Raw genomic sequence first — 15151 nt, forward strand, 5'->3', positions numbered from 1 at the left:
TTGTTGAATAGGTGAATTAATGAAGGTTCTCTGATTCTCAGCTCACCTCACCATGTCCAGTTCATAAGCAATTGATTCCAGAAGCCAACTGGCAATCCAGTTTCAAATCGCTTGTCCTTGCTCCAGTGAGCATCCTTTTAGTCCGTTCAAACCAGCAAGTATCATATTTGCTAAGCATATATTATGTGCCAGGCACTGACCCAGCCTCTCTCATAGAAGAAACTTAAATTCCTTTCCTGCTATTTCCCCTCTGTTGCTGAGTGGGGAAATTACTTCTGAAGCTCTTGGAGTCTAGGGCCACAAGAGTCTCATAAAATCCTGGATAGGTGTGCATTAAAAATCCGGGTTCTCAGGTCTGTGGGAAAGTAAAGAAGCTTCAGAAAAGCTGCGTGGATCAACTGAAAGGTGTTGTGTCTGGAACCAAGGAGGCGAAGGTGGAGTTCTCCAGCACGCAGGAGAAGGTTCTGCTGATTGGAAAACCAAGAAGTCCAGCTAGCACTAGGGCACCTTCTTTTTCCACCTCCGGCGCACTCCTCTCGAGATTCTAGGGTCACTTGAACCACCTGCCACGCTCAAAGCCTCTCTCTGGGCGCTGAGAGGGCCAAATAGAGGAATAAGATACTTGCACCGACCTTCCGCTCCCCTCGGAGGGTGGTGCATACAGTCGATAGATGCTAGTTCGCAAGAGCTACACCGGAGCGCAGGGTGGGCTGGACGCGACAAACCAAAGCCGAAAGGCCGGCCACTTAAGCTAGGGGTCGGGGGCCGTGTGGAGCACTGTAGACTTTCCTCGACCCCGCTCGGGCTGCCGGTGAAGCAGCCATAGACCTGCCAGCGCTCTTGAAACGGAGAGACCCAGACCCTTCACTCTTTAAAGCCGGCGCCGGATTCAGCAAGGATGCGGGGACTCGCTTAGCTTCAGAATTTGCCGGAGAGGTAGCCTGGGGGTGGGGAAGGGGCGGGGAGGGGGCGGGGCCCTGGCGGGGGCGGGCCCGCGATGACGTAGGGCGGGCCGGGACGCGCGGAGGCGGCGGCGGAGCCTCCTCCTTCTGCTGCTGCGCCCCATCCCCCAGCAGCCGGCCGGTTCCAGCCCGCACCCCGCGTCCGTGCCCGCACCCCCTCCCCCGGCCCCGCCATGGGCCTCACCGTGTCCGCGCTCTTTTCGCGGATCTTCGGGAAGAAGCAGATGCGGATCCTCATGGGTGAGGCAGATCAAGCGCGCGCGGCCCGGACCGGAGCGTCGGCCCCCGCGGAGTCCTCCCGCCCCCGCATCCCTCCGATCCCGGCTCAGCATGGTCTCTGACCCTGAGTCACCCACCTCCTAACCACCCCCACCCCCCGCCGGGGTCACTGTTCTCCGGCGGCTCGCGGTCTGCAGCGCCGACCCCGGGGCCTGAGCTTGGGAGCTGCGGGCCTGGGTGGGGTGAAGCTGCCTACGCCCCAGCCCGGCTGGTAAGAAGGAAGGATTCCGCCCTTGGAGACGACTTTTAAAAGGAGCGTGGCCCTCCTTTTATGCCCTTTACCCACTAGCCCTCTTCAGCCCCTCGCCCGCTTTGGGGCTGGAGTTGGTGTTCACCATCAGACCGCCCTCAAGGCCTCGAAGGCAGATAACAGCGCGCACCTGCAGGCGCAGGGGCTCTCCGCCCCCGTCTCCATCGGCTGTCCTGGCCTCTCCCCTTCCCTGGTCTCTAGAGGGCTCCCTCGCTCCCGTCTCCAGCCCTCTGCCCCTCTCCTTTGCAGTTGGCTTGGATGCAGCTGGCAAGACCACAATCCTGTACAAACTGAAGTTGGGGGAGATTGTCACCACCATCCCCACCATAGGTGAGTTCTGAGGCGAGGCCGGGAGGAGCGGGAGGCTGGCGGCAGGCCTTCTCTGGGTCTGCTCGCGATTCTGCCTGAGGCTCTTATCTCTGTGCAGGGGCTGACCCTGACACTAGACACGGCTACCTGAGAAGTGGGTCACAGTTACCTTTACTTGCTGGATAGTGCCGAGGCTGGGTGAATGTGACCTAGCCCCGCCTGGTCTGTGGACTGCAGGTCCCCTGGGGTTCTGTTCCCAGCAGACTTGATCGTTTCCTGGTTTTAGGTCTCTGATGACTCTACATAGATTTAGTGAGTTCCTTTCTTTCAGGACTTTGTTTTCATTTTTTTTTTTTTTCCAATTATCTCCAGGCTTCAATGTGGAAACAGTGGAATACAAGAACATTTGTTTCACAGTCTGGGACGTGGGAGGCCAGGACAAGATTCGGCCTCTGTGGCGACACTACTTCCAGAACACTCAGGTGGGGATGGGGCTCTCCAGCCCCACGAGAAAAGGTGTTAGGACTGCAAAGACTGAGATGTTGGCCTAGGCTGGGCCCCCAAGCCAGGAAAAAAACCCTTTACCTCCTTCTATCTGTGTTTGTAGGCTTGCCTCTGCTCGTCCTTCAGAACTGGCATTATTAGTCTTCTGAGACTTAGCCACCCTACACTCTCCTGACAAGCAGGGTTTTGGGTCCATGCTGTCTTATTTACTTTTTTTTTTTTTAAGTTTATTTATTTATTTTGAGAGAGAGAATCCCAAGCAGGACCCGTGCTGTCAGTGCAGAGCCAGACAAGGGGCTCAAACTCAGGAGCGGTGAGATCATGACCTGAGCAGAAATCAAGAGTGGACATTTAACTAACTAAGCTACCCTAGTGCCCCTATTTATTTTATTTTATTTTATTTTATTTTATTTATTTTATTTTATTTTATTTTATTTTATTTTATTTTATTTTATTTTTTTTTTTTAAGTAAGCTTTACCCCCAGTGTGGGGCTTCAACTCAACTCCAGGATCAAGAGTCACACATACTACCGACCGAAACAGCCAGGCGCCCTCATACTGCCTCATTTAAGTCTCATCAAGTCTTTCCCTGTTCCCTTGCACCTCTCCTAGCCACACTGCTTGCCTGAGGGCAGAGGCTGTATCCCGGGCAGGGTGTCTCCAGTTTGTGCCAGGATGTTTGCAGAGCCTTGTGAAAGTTTACTAGATGAGGGGCGCCTGGGTGGCGCAGTCGGTTAAGCGTCCGACTTCAGCCAGGTCACGATCTCGCGGTCCGGGAGTTCGAGCCCCGCGTCAGGCTCTGGGCTGATGGCTCAGAGCCTGGAGCCTGTTTCTGATTCTGTGTCTCCCTCTCTCTCTGCCCCTCCCCCATTCATGCTCTGTCTCTCTCTGTCCCAAAAAAAATAAACATTGAAAAAAAAAATTTTTTTTTAAATAAAATAAAATAAAATAAAAAATAAAAAAAAATAAAAATAAAAATAAAGTTTACTAGATGAGAAGGGTTTGGACACAAAGATGGGAAGAAGAAAGCCAGACTAGGGTATGTCCCAGGTGGGAGTAATTGCTCGCCCTTTCTTCCTTCCTTTCCACCCAGGGCCTCATCTTCGTAGTGGACAGTAATGACCGAGAGCGGGTCCAGGAATCTGCTGATGAGCTCCAGAAGATGGTGAGCCCCCAGAGCACTGGGAACTGAGCCCTGGTTTGGAGGCAGAGCTCTGAGATCTCTGTGCCAGTGTGAAAGTCAGGAAATGCCTCACAGGCCTTGAACGTGTTTCTCTTTGTGACACCGACACAAGGAGTATCTCGCCCTGTTTTGAATTTGAGTCAGGTGAAAAGTATAGGACTGACTTTTTCCTTGTCAGGAAACTGACTTCTTATGGCTTTGCCTCTGAGAAGTTGGCAGGGAAAGGAGGATTATATGTCGTGGAGAGAAACTTCATCTTACATTCTTCATTCTTGGTTTTCCATTTGGAAATGTTGTCACTTTGACTAGGGCAAGTCATTAGAAAAAGGCTCTGGACTTCGGGCCAGATGGCCTCGAGCTGATTTATGACTCTGCATCTTGTGTTCAGCAGCAGACTGCACAATATTACATTCTTCCCCACAAATATGCTGGAAGGTAGAAGGGGGGGCTCCCTCCACAGCAGGGAAGAGGAAGCCTGGAGACCCTGCTAGGGCTCCAGATTCCATCCCCTTCGTCTCTCTCAGCTGCAGGAAGACGAGCTGCGGGATGCGGTGCTGCTGGTGTTTGCCAACAAGCAGGACATGCCCAATGCCATGCCCGTGAGCGAGCTGACCGACAAGCTGGGGCTGCAGCACTTGCGCAGCCGCACGGTGAGGGTCCTGCCTCTCCCAGGGGAGCCACAGGCTGGGGCCAGGAGGAAAGGCATCCCCTTGTCTTCCCTGCTACTGACCTTTCTTTCCTTCTCCCCACAGTGGTACGTCCAGGCCACCTGTGCCACCCAAGGCACAGGCCTGTATGATGGGCTGGACTGGCTGTCCCATGAGCTGTCGAAGCGCTAGCAAACCAGGGGCCGGCCCCTGCTGCCCGGAAGCTCCCGCGTGCATCCCGGGATGACCAGATTCCCGGACTCCTCAGGCAGTGCCCTTCCCTCCCACTCCTCCTCTCCCACAGACACAGGCCTCTGCTCCTGCTCCCGCCTGCATGTTCTCTCTGTTGTTGGAGCCTGGAGCCTCGCTCTCTGGGCACGGAGGGGTCCACTCTCCTGCCTGCTGGAGCCTGTGGAAGGGACCTCCAGGGCTAAGGCCCCTTTTTCCAGAGGAGGAGCAGGGATCTGGGTTTACTTTTGTTTTTTCCATTTTGGGTGTACCCTTGGGGCCAGATGGGGAGGGAAGGTGAGGGCTCCGGGTGGTGCTATGATGTGGCACTGGATATTGAGTAATAAATTTGCTGTGGTTTGTACACAGTGTTGTCTGTAGCCTAGAAGCGGGGGTTTGGGGGGAGGCTGGGTTGTTGGGTACAAAGGGACAATATGACAGGGGGAGGCTCAAAACGCTAAGGCTGCTCAGCCAACCCCTTCCCCCCAGTGTGCACACACACATCACTGCCTTCCCCTAGCTCAGCCTCTCCCTCCTTGTTCTTGAGGATACAGTACTTCGGGGGTTCCAGTGGAGGAGATTCCACTCCCTTCCCAATTCCAGGGGGCCTTTGCTGAGGATAACAGGCTCTACCTCATGATTCTGTAAATCACACACTTCCTGTTCCTCTCCATCTCCTAGCTACTTAGAGCAGTGGCTCTTCACGGTTACTGTGCACATTAAAATTCAGGGGGAGGGGATATTTATTAAAAAGAGGGTCCCGAGATAACCTTTAAAAATATGATTCATCAGGACCAGTGTGAAGCCCAAGAATAATGCATCTTAAAGATTACCCAGATGATTCTGTCACCCGTAGTCTATTAAGCTTCTTCTGTAAAACATTGGTAGGGCCTTGCAAATTACAGTTCCTCACCTTGCACTGGAACTCTTTCTACCTGGGAAGACAACCCTGCCCTCTACTCCCCTACTCCCACCACGGGGAATAAGAAAGCATATGAATGGAACCAGGAGTGTGGGCTATTCTCCAAGTGTGGTTTACTCTGCCCGTTCTTTGAATCCCAGCAAAGCTTAAGCAAAAACCACCATCACCACCATTATTTCCTCTTGCCTTTCTCCTTTGATGTTGTCGATTCCTCCATGTTCTTCACTGATTTTCTCCATGAGCTTTGTAGGAAATGAGCCCTGTAGGGGCTTTCCCTACAGAGGAAACGGCCGTTGGCCAACAGAGACCCTTTGAGGGCAAGGGCTCATATCCTGAGGGCCAGCACTCGCTGGCTGCCCAGCAGCAGTGCGGCTGGGGATTATGAGGAAGATGCCCAGTGCTCTCCCCATCTAGGGCATTTTCCTTACCCTGCTCTAAGCCAGCCCTTTCTGATTAATACGAGTAATATGATCCTTGCTGGTTATCTGTCTAGGGTTTCCTCACACTTCCTGAAAAGCACCTTCTGAGACATTTTGGCCTCATCCTCCCAAGGGCTGTAAAAGTTAATCGATTTTTCTTGGATATCTTGAACTTTAAAAACACTTGAGTCCCAAGGGAGCCAAGCAGAACTCATTTCGGAGGGTGGAAAGAGGTTGGTTTTTACCCTGCCATTAAAATGAGGAACAGACATGAAGAAGGAGAAGGACTTGCCTGTAGTCATGGGCTATCACTGGTACAGGCCAAAGTTCTGATGCCCAGTCTTCGTTCAGCCGACCTCGGTGCCTGGAGTGATGTGAGGAGGTTAATGCCCAAGGCCCTAGACCCACTTCCTCTAGGCTGTAGATTGACAATGCTGTGCCAGTGCCCTTTCCCCACTATGGATAAGAGGCAGCCCTCACAGTCACAATGCTCCCGGGTCACAGAGGCGCTGGGCCCTAGCCTAGCCTCTGCCTGAGAAGTTCCCTCTGGGAACGTCTTCTGGTGGGTACTACAGGCCTGATTCTAGGCCCTATGGCCTGTGGAACCACACCACTGGGGGGAAGGCTGGGCCGGACAGAGTCATCACCTGTGGTGCCGGCCCCATGGATGACGTGGAGTGGACGCAAAGCCCCAAGCCCGAGGAGCTAAGGGTTGGGCTCATCAGCTGGGCAGGATCCTACCTCACTTACGAGACGTATAAGAATATAGTCACTGCTACTGCGAGGGGTTTGGGCCGGAGACAGGTAACAAAGCAAACCTGTACTGGAGCCATTTTTCCCAATGGCCAAGCTCTCGTGAGCGTGTGCGTGTGTCCATGTGTCTGTGTGCGCACACGCGGTGGTGGCAGGGGTACACTCTCAGCCTAATCATCTTCCCAGCCTTTGACATTGTCAGGCTGAGAGCCTCCTACCCCAGGCTTTTGGTCACAGGTCTCCACTGCTCCGTCTCCCCCTCTCTAAACCTGTTCCGAGAGACAAAGTGTTAGCCCTTCCTTCCTAGTCTTCCCTGGCTGCTCTCTTCCTTCCATCCCAATACAGAGTGGTTGCGTCATCACAAAGAGGCGAGATAACAGCCCAGGCTGGAAGGCAAAATTGTGGGCGTCCAAGGGAAGTTGGACAAGTGGAGTGACGGCAAGGCCTATGATTCTGTTCTGGTTGTAGTTCAGGGATGGGGTACTCTACAAGCCTAGGAGAGCTCATTTTAGAAAGCGGTATAGGCAGCCCTGCAACAGTACAACAGAGTGAGGTGGTAGCAAGGTCCTTGTTTAGAACAGGGTTGATCACAGCTGAACCAGACAACTGCATCTCAACTGTGTGTGTTCCCATCCTTATCCCTGGAGCCTGGACCCACCTGTAAGAGGTCTTGCTCTTCTCCTGCCATGCTGGCGAGGTGGGCTTTGGGGATGGGAGTGTGGCTAGTGTGCTCTCCAGGGGCAACAGTGAGGAAGAGGAAAGTAACATTGAAACCAAAACACTTCTTGGAAAATTAGGTATTGAAGGAAGCCACCAAGTAAGAGAGAGGGAAGTTTACCTTCTGGTAGCTGGAAGAAGTAAGCATTTAGAGCTTCTCTTGGGATCTTGAGAAGCGCTCTGATTCCAGGAATAGAGGCCCCCTGAAATCTTTTTATTACTGTTGGATGAGAGGGTGGAAGAGCTGACCGCAAGGAGGCTGATGGGGAGGAGAAGGTGGTTGGTCCCAAGGAAGGTTCTAGGGTGATGCCAGGGGTGATGGTGGTAGGGCTCCCTGGCCTAATCATGTGGCAGTACTGATTTCCTTCTTCCTCCCAATGCCTCTAGACCTGGGAGATCTTGGTGAGCAATCAACACGATGCACAGGCTGTTGTACGACTAAGGAGCTTTCAGGGCCTCTACCTCCTATGCGAGGCAGATGGCAGTCTATCCTATGGCCGGCCAAGGACCAGCCACCATGGATGCTTCCTACTGCGTTTCCACCGCAATGGCAAGTGGACTCTCCAGTGCATTATTAGTGGTCGTTATCTGGAGTCTGATGGTGAAGATGTGTTCTGCAACTCCAGGGTCCTCTCGGCTTACCACATGTGGACCCCCCGGCCAGCTCTGCATGTCCATGTGATCCTCTACAGCCCCATTAACCACTGCTATGCCCGGGCTGACCCTACCACGGGCCGCGTCTGGGTGGATGCGCCAGTGCCCTGCCTGGAGGAATGTGGCTTCCTGTTGCATTTCCAAGATGGATGCTACCACCTGGAGACCTCAACACACTTCTTCTTGTCCCACTTAGACCGGCTGGCCCCCCAACCCTCATCACAGACAGCTTTTCACATGCAAGTGCGACCTGGAGGGCTCGTGGCACTGAGCGATGGAGAAGGAGGCATACTGTATCCACAGGGCACACGTCTGCTCCTGGGCCTGGGCTCCAGTCCCCATAGGGGTGAGGAGTGGTTCATCCTACAGCGCTGTCCGACGTGGGTCAGCCTCAGGTCAAAGACTCGGAAGTTCCTCTCCATCATCTATGGCAAGTGCTGGGTTCAACACTGCTGTGGAGGGAGGGAGAGCTGGCTGCTGAAAAGAGAAAAATATGTTTGGGATCAGCAAAGATTTTTGAATGTGCTGGGATCCCAAGAAGATCTCTTGTGCCATGGAGCAGGGTGATGAGGCCAGGGTCATGGGCTTTAGGGGAAAGTAGCCTGGGTCTTTCCAAGCTCCTATGGTCCAGAAGGGGATGAAAGCTGAGGGGGGCAAACAGAGGGAACCCCAGCCATAAATCGTGGAGGAGGGGCTGACACTGAGGGTGAGACCAGACTCTCCCTCTGACATATTCTTTCTCTGCAGATGTTGAGGTATATGCTGCCTCTGAGCACGTAACCCCAATGTCCTTGTTCCAGTTTGAATGTGACAACGAGAGCCTCACCCTGCAGCTTCGTGCAGCAAATGGCTGCTACCTAGCCCAGGTAAAACCTTGGCCTTCTGAGCAAGAGAACTCTTGATCCCTGAGTTCTCTCATTCTAGACGTACTTTCTCCTTCTTCAAGGCAAGTGACTAGATGCTGAAGTGAACAATGGAGGCCCATATCAATTTTCAACCAATGGGCCCAATTTTATCCAATAGGGCCTCTTAAAAAAAATTTGCTTTCTTGAGGCAGAATTTATTTACAATAGAATGTACCACTTTTAAGCATACAATAAGTTTTGACAAATATATATATATATACCTATGCAAGTATGCCACAATCACAAGTTAGACAATATTTCTATCTCCACAGAAATTCCCTCTTTTCCCTTTTATGTATTCTGTCACTATAGGTTAGATTTGTCTATTCTAGAATTTCATATAAATGGAATCACATGGGGTTGCAGTATGTATTCTTCCATCAGCATAACGTTTGTGAGATTCATGATCTGTGTACCACTGGTTTGTTCCTTTTTATTGCTGAGTAGTGTTCCATACTAGTACTCATAAACACAAACCTAATTTGCTTATCCATTTGCTTGTCGATGAACCCTTGAGTTGTTTCCAGTGTGGGCTACTATGAATAAAGTTACTATGAACATCTGTGTACAAGTTTTTTGGTGGGCCTGTATTTTTAGTTATCTTAAGGCAAGTACCTAGCAGTCGAAATATGGGTCACGTGATCAACATGCATTTATATTTTTAAGAAAATGTTAGTTTTTGAAAGGGAGTATGCAATTTTACATTCTTGCCAGTAATGTATGAAGGTTCTAATTACTCCACATCCTCGTCGTGATGTCTGTCTTTTTAATTTTAGCCACTCTAGTAGGTATGTAGTGACATCTTACTGTGGCTTTAATTTGCATCTCCCTTATAATTAATAATGTTGAGTATCTTTTCATGTGCTTACTGGCCATTTGTAGATCTTCTCTGTGAGGTGTCTGTTCACATCTTTTGCCCATCTGTCACTGGATTGTTTATCTTATTATTGAGTTTTGAGAGTTCTTTCTATGTTCTGAAGTCAAGTTCTTTGCCAAATATATGTGTTGTGTTTCCTCCCAATCTGTGGCTTGCCTTTTCATTTGCTTACAAGTGCCTTTTGAGCAGCAAGTTTTTAATTTTGATGAGGTACCAATTTCTCCATTTATAAATGGTTAGTGAGTTTTCATCCCAATAATCACTGCCTGTCCCAAAGTTGCAAAGAATTTCCCGTGTCTTCTTGTAGGCATTTTATTGTTTGGCTTTCATTTTTATGTCTATGATCCATTTTGAAATGATTTTGGAGTCTGGGCTGAGGACTATTTCTCTCCATATGGATATCCAGGTCCCTTTTTAATAGTGGGCTCTGGGAAATAGCAAACTGGGGAAGTGGGAGAGCTAAGGCCACAATACGTCTTCCAAAAAGGATGGGAAAGCATAAAGCATACCCTCCCAGGGTAGGGAGAATGAAGAAAGCTAGTGGGTGGTATGTGGGAAAGGGTCTAGGAATAGAAACGCTGGGAAGAAAGCTGAGATTTTCAGTCCTTGTTTCCCCTCTCTGCTCCCTATCATCTCTCCAGAGGCACCACAGGACAGTGGTAGCTAATGGGCACCCAATGGAGCCTGGCACTTTCTTCCACATGCACTGGAACTGCGGCAGGATTATCCTGCAGGCTCCCAATGGACGCTTCTTGGGCATCATAGACAATGGCCTGCTGATGGCCAAAGCCACCATTCCAGGTAAGCACAACAGCCTTCCTGCCAGGTTATTCCAAGTCAGAGATGCTTTCAGAGGGAGCTGAGATATGACAGAAAGAGCACTGGAGTTGGAGCCAGAAGATTTGGGTCTGTATATTTGCTGAGTCACTGATTTTTTGTCATCACTTGGGCAAACCACTTCTTTGAGCCTCAGTTTCATTGGCTCCATTATCAATGGAAGTGATATCCAACCTGCCTGCCTCACAGGATTATCATAAGGATTAAATAGGCTCACACATCTCAAAGGAAGGAAGAACATCAACATTTCTCGGGTTCCACAAGTGCTTTCACAAACATTTCATAAGCACCTAGCATACAATCCAGCACATAGTAGGTGTTCAAAAATTGTTTAAGTATTGACAACACCTTACAATTAGGGCCCCTCTTCCTGCTTCTATCGGTGAAGGCATCTAGAAGCAGCTCATCCAGATAACTTTTTTCTGTTTCTTTTAGGCCCAAATGAGGAATTTGGGATTCGATTAGCTAACCGTCCCTTCCTCGTATTGCGAGGTCGTTATGGGTATGTGGGCACCTCATCAGAGCACGACCTAATGAAGTGCAATATGGATCAGCCTGACTGCATTCACCTGCTGCCTTGCCGCCAAGGCATCTACCACTTCCAGGGTGAGGAGCTCCTCTTCTTCATCCCTGGGGTCAGAGTCTAGCACTGCCTTGGCCCCAACTCAGACTTCAGGGCCTGCTGCTCAGACCCTACTCACCATAAAAGGAGAAACATAGTTTCTGTTTGTTTTCACACTTCAAGACCCCCCCCCCCAAAGAATGGGTAAGCAGAACAAAACCCAACCCTCCTGTGTTTCCATAGGGGGACCTGCCAACACAGGCAGGGTAGGGTAGTCAGGGAGAGTTGGCATGCTTCCCAGGAGCCTCCTCAGGCTGTACTGTTGGAGAACTTTGTCCTGAATAGGGCACTGACCTGAGCTCTTCCCTCCTCAGCACAGGGTGGATCCTTCTGGTCAATAACGTCCTTTGGCACCTTTCGCCCTTGGGGAAAGTTCGCTCTCAACTTCTGTATAGAGCTTCATGGGAGCAACTTGCTCACAGTACTGGCACCCAATGGCTTCTACATGCGATCCGACCGAAGCGGCACCCTGTTGGCAGACAGCGAGGAGATTACCAAAGAGTGTATTTGGGAATTTTAGGTAAGACAAAATGGGCAAGGACCTGGAGATGGGGGAGCAGGAACTGAGGGGCAAGAAAGGAAGGGAGGGGGGTGAGAGTGAGACCAAAACACCTCCCCTGCGCTGACGTCTGTCCCACAACTTGATCAATGCCAGACATTTGTTCCAGATATGTGCTTTTCCTCTTAGGGCTTCTAAACCCAGCCTTGCTAGAGAAAAGAGGGGCAATCAGATCTAGATTTCTCACTATTATGCCACACTGACACGAGTGTGCAAGCAAACTTGCAGGGGACAAAATTGGGTGTACTCGTGTGTTTATCTTTCTTTGTTAAGATGCAGTTTTGTCCCATGTTTCGGGGAGACAGGTAACTCTGAGGGTATGCTTTCTATCCCATGCACTTTCTATCCCTACACCCTTGGATCCCTGGGGTGCTAATGGCTCCCAAATATTCATCTGCAGCCTTGACCCTCCTCCCGAACTCTAACTTCATCTCTTTCCAACTTCCTGATGGGCACTTGACTTGACTTTGTCTTGCTATCCCCTCAAAATCAGCCGACTCACCCTCCCCTCCAAAGATGATCCTTCCTGCCCTCCCCATGGCCATCTAGGGCATGGCTGCCCTCTCAAATGCTTCTGGATCAAGACCTCAGCACCATGTCTCCTTCCTCCCATTCATTCCCTTTACCAAACCCTGAAAATTCTTGGGTACTCCCTTAACTATGCCTCTTGAGGGCTTACTCTTTCTTAACTACCTTTGGTACCTTTGGTTCCAGGCTTGTCACCAAAAGCCTACACCGCAGTAACCCCCCGCCCCAGCAGCACTCCCCTGCCTCAGGTCCATCCTATTCAATCTCCTCTCCACACCAAGTTTGCTTTCCTAAGGTGCTGCCTCCAATCCATCATTCCCTGTTCACACCTCTTCAGGATGCCTCACTGCCCTTAGCCCCGTTTCTTCACAGCTGACCTCGCTTTCTCGACTTGGAAAGTTATGAGGATGTTGTAGGAAGAAGAACTTTGGTTTTGGTATCATATAAACCTGGAACTTTAGGGAAATTGCTTTAACATTTCTAGGCCTTGGTTTCCTTATCTGTAAAGTGAGAATAACATCTACTTCATAGGGTGGTATGACGGTCAAGTGACAATGTGAATCCAGATATAGACCCCTAATATATGTTCACTCCCTTCTTCCATTTTCTACCAGTTTTCTACAGAAACCTTTTACTATGGCCAAACTGGATGAAATCACACTGGGCTTGTTTTCTTATCTGTTACGTGAAGGGTTTTGATTTAACTAAATTTCTCAGGCTCCTCCCAGCCTGACATTCCAATAGACAGTGTATCATAGTGGTTAAGAGCTCATTTTTTGGACTCAGAACTGGGTTCTGATAAAATTAGATTTTTATCGGTTTAACTTGTTTGACCCTGGAAAAATGAACCTCACAAAGCCTATTCCTTGTGGATAAAATGGGAATGTAATATCTATCTCCTGGGATTGTTGTGTTATGTGAGATAATGATTTTAAAATGCTCAGTAAACAGCCTGGCACCTAGCGCATTCTACTCTATCAGAAGTCTTCCCCAATCCTGTTGAATTCTTAGTAAATCTTTTCTGTTGAATTTAGTATCCCTTTGAACTCTGATGCTTTTTTTATGCCATTAATATGATTTAAAAAATAAGTTTTACTGTCTTTTCCTATCAATTAACTTCACATGCATCTATGTGATCCCTCATCAAGAATGGAACAAATCATTTTATTGTCTCTTTTCACAGATGGTCTTACCAGATTTTTCTTAAAAGCCTAAGCTCAGCTTTCTATTTCCTCTTCCCTTCCCAGGTCAATGGGATGCTACCTACAGAAATCCAAATCCTCCAGGAGAAACTACTACGCTAAACACAAGAGGAACCCCAGAGTCCAAATCCATGAGAATATCTGTTATAGAACTTTCCCTACCCAGTTTAGCAAAACACCTGTTTCGAGTGACAATACATCACAAAAGGCCACCCCCAAGACCCTGGTGTGCATCTGACTCAGTACAGAATAGGGGTCTGGATATGGGTGGAGACTGAGGCCCCAGACCACTCCAAGTTCTATCCAGAAGAGGCGGCACCAAATGGTAACCAGTTCTTACAATGATCTTTCCCATTCCCACCAGAATCGCTAGACTTTTTCCAGTGATTCCATAAGGAGGCAGTTTTGCCCTGAAGGATTAAGAATCCAGATATGATTAGCTGTCCTTTTGGTTTTGAAAGAATGATTACTAATCCTATGGGCACAGGGCAATGGTAATAACACCTTATGCTGGTGTAGCACACTCCCTCAGCACCACCCTGGAGGTTTACCAATTATCCCACCTTATCATTACCTTTGATCTCATCAGTTGGGCAAGACAGGTACTTTCCCCATCACTGCCCACCTTTTATAGGGAGCTGAAGTGATTTGCCCAAGGTCCCACGACTGGGGTTTCTGACTCAATTTCCTCAACTAGAATGGACTGTAATGTCCACTACTCTTTCCATCAAAACAGAGTTTCCAAAATGACCATCATTCTTGTACTGTCTGTATAACTTTGGCCTTCATCTACCTACCATATGCTCTATCAATGTCTTTATTGACATAGACTCTTAAGTACTTTTCTTTAGAAAGGAATATTTTAATCACTGTCATAAAATGGAAGACCAGAATCACTTGCCATAAATAGAAAGTGACCTTAAAAATAAATACAATCAGGGGCGCCTGGGTGGCGCAGTCGGTTAAGTGTCTGACTTCAGCCAGGTCACGATCTCGCGGTCTGTGAGTTCGAGCCCCGCGTCGGGCTCTGGGCTGATGGCTCAGAGCCTGGAGCCTGTTTCCGATTCTGTGTCTCCCTCTCTCTCTGCCCCTCCCCTGTTCATGCTCTGTCTCTCTCTGTCCCAAAAATAAATAAACGTTGAAAAAAAAATTTAAAAAAATAAAAAATAAAAAATAAATAAATACAATCAGGGCCACCTGAGTGGCTCAGTCAATTAAGCATCTGACTCTTAACTTTGGCTCAGGTCATGGTCTCACAGTTCGTGAGATCAAACCCTGTATTGGGCTCTGTGCTGTGGGCACAGAGCCTGCTTGGGATTCTCTCTCTCTCTCTCTCTCTCTCTCCTATCTCTGCCCCTCCCCTGCTCATGCTCTCTCTTTCTCTCTCACAAATATAAATAAATAAATAAATAAATAAATACAAAATGATTATCAAATCCTAATTAGATTTCCCTCCCCTGTCCAAGGCTCAGAACCTGTGTTTCCCTTTCCCTCTGTTAAAACAAAAAGGGGGGGTGGGCAGGGCGCCTGGGTGGTTCAGTCAGTTGAGCATCCGGCTTTGGCCCAGGTCATGATCTCACGGGCTCTGTGCTGACAGCTCAGAGCCTGGAACCTGTTTCAGATTCTGTGTCTCCCTCTCTCTCTGCTCCTCCCCTGCTCATGCTCTGTCTCTCTCGCTCTCTCAAAGATAAATAAACATTAAAAACAAAAAGATTAACAACTGTTATAGAGGCACTAAATACTAGGACCAAAATGAAAGCTTCTGTTTGATGCAATCAAATTGAATTGAAAGGG

The 15151-nt window shown here is 49.3% G+C and overlaps 2 protein-coding genes across 2 annotated transcripts; both read left to right on the forward strand.

The window, feature by feature from the left end:
- Positions 1–1009: 1009 nt before the first annotated feature.
- ARF5 (ADP ribosylation factor 5) lies at positions 1010–4726 on the forward strand. Its single transcript, XM_043589424.1, has 6 exons — positions 1010–1202; positions 1741–1821; positions 2173–2282; positions 3398–3469; positions 4012–4137; positions 4240–4726. Exons 1-6 carry the CDS (start codon positions 1136–1138, stop codon positions 4324–4326), a joined length of 543 nt encoding a protein of 180 aa, XP_043445359.1. The 5' UTR covers positions 1010–1135; the 3' UTR covers positions 4327–4726.
- Positions 4727–6195: 1469 nt separating this feature from the next.
- On the forward strand, positions 6196–13576 carry FSCN3 (fascin actin-bundling protein 3). The gene is made up of 7 exons (XM_043589423.1): positions 6196–6507; positions 7561–8257; positions 8575–8693; positions 10251–10410; positions 10882–11052; positions 11383–11588; positions 13403–13576. The coding sequence occupies exons 1-6, from the start codon at positions 6367–6369 to the stop codon at positions 11586–11588; spliced, it is 1494 nt and encodes a 497-aa protein (XP_043445358.1). The 5' UTR covers positions 6196–6366; the 3' UTR covers positions 13403–13576.
- Positions 13577–15151: the final 1575 nt, after the last annotated feature.

Source organism: Prionailurus bengalensis, chromosome A2, assembly GCF_016509475.1.
Source record: "Prionailurus bengalensis isolate Pbe53 chromosome A2, Fcat_Pben_1.1_paternal_pri, whole genome shotgun sequence".
Lineage (NCBI taxonomy): Eukaryota > Metazoa > Chordata > Mammalia > Carnivora > Felidae > Prionailurus > Prionailurus bengalensis.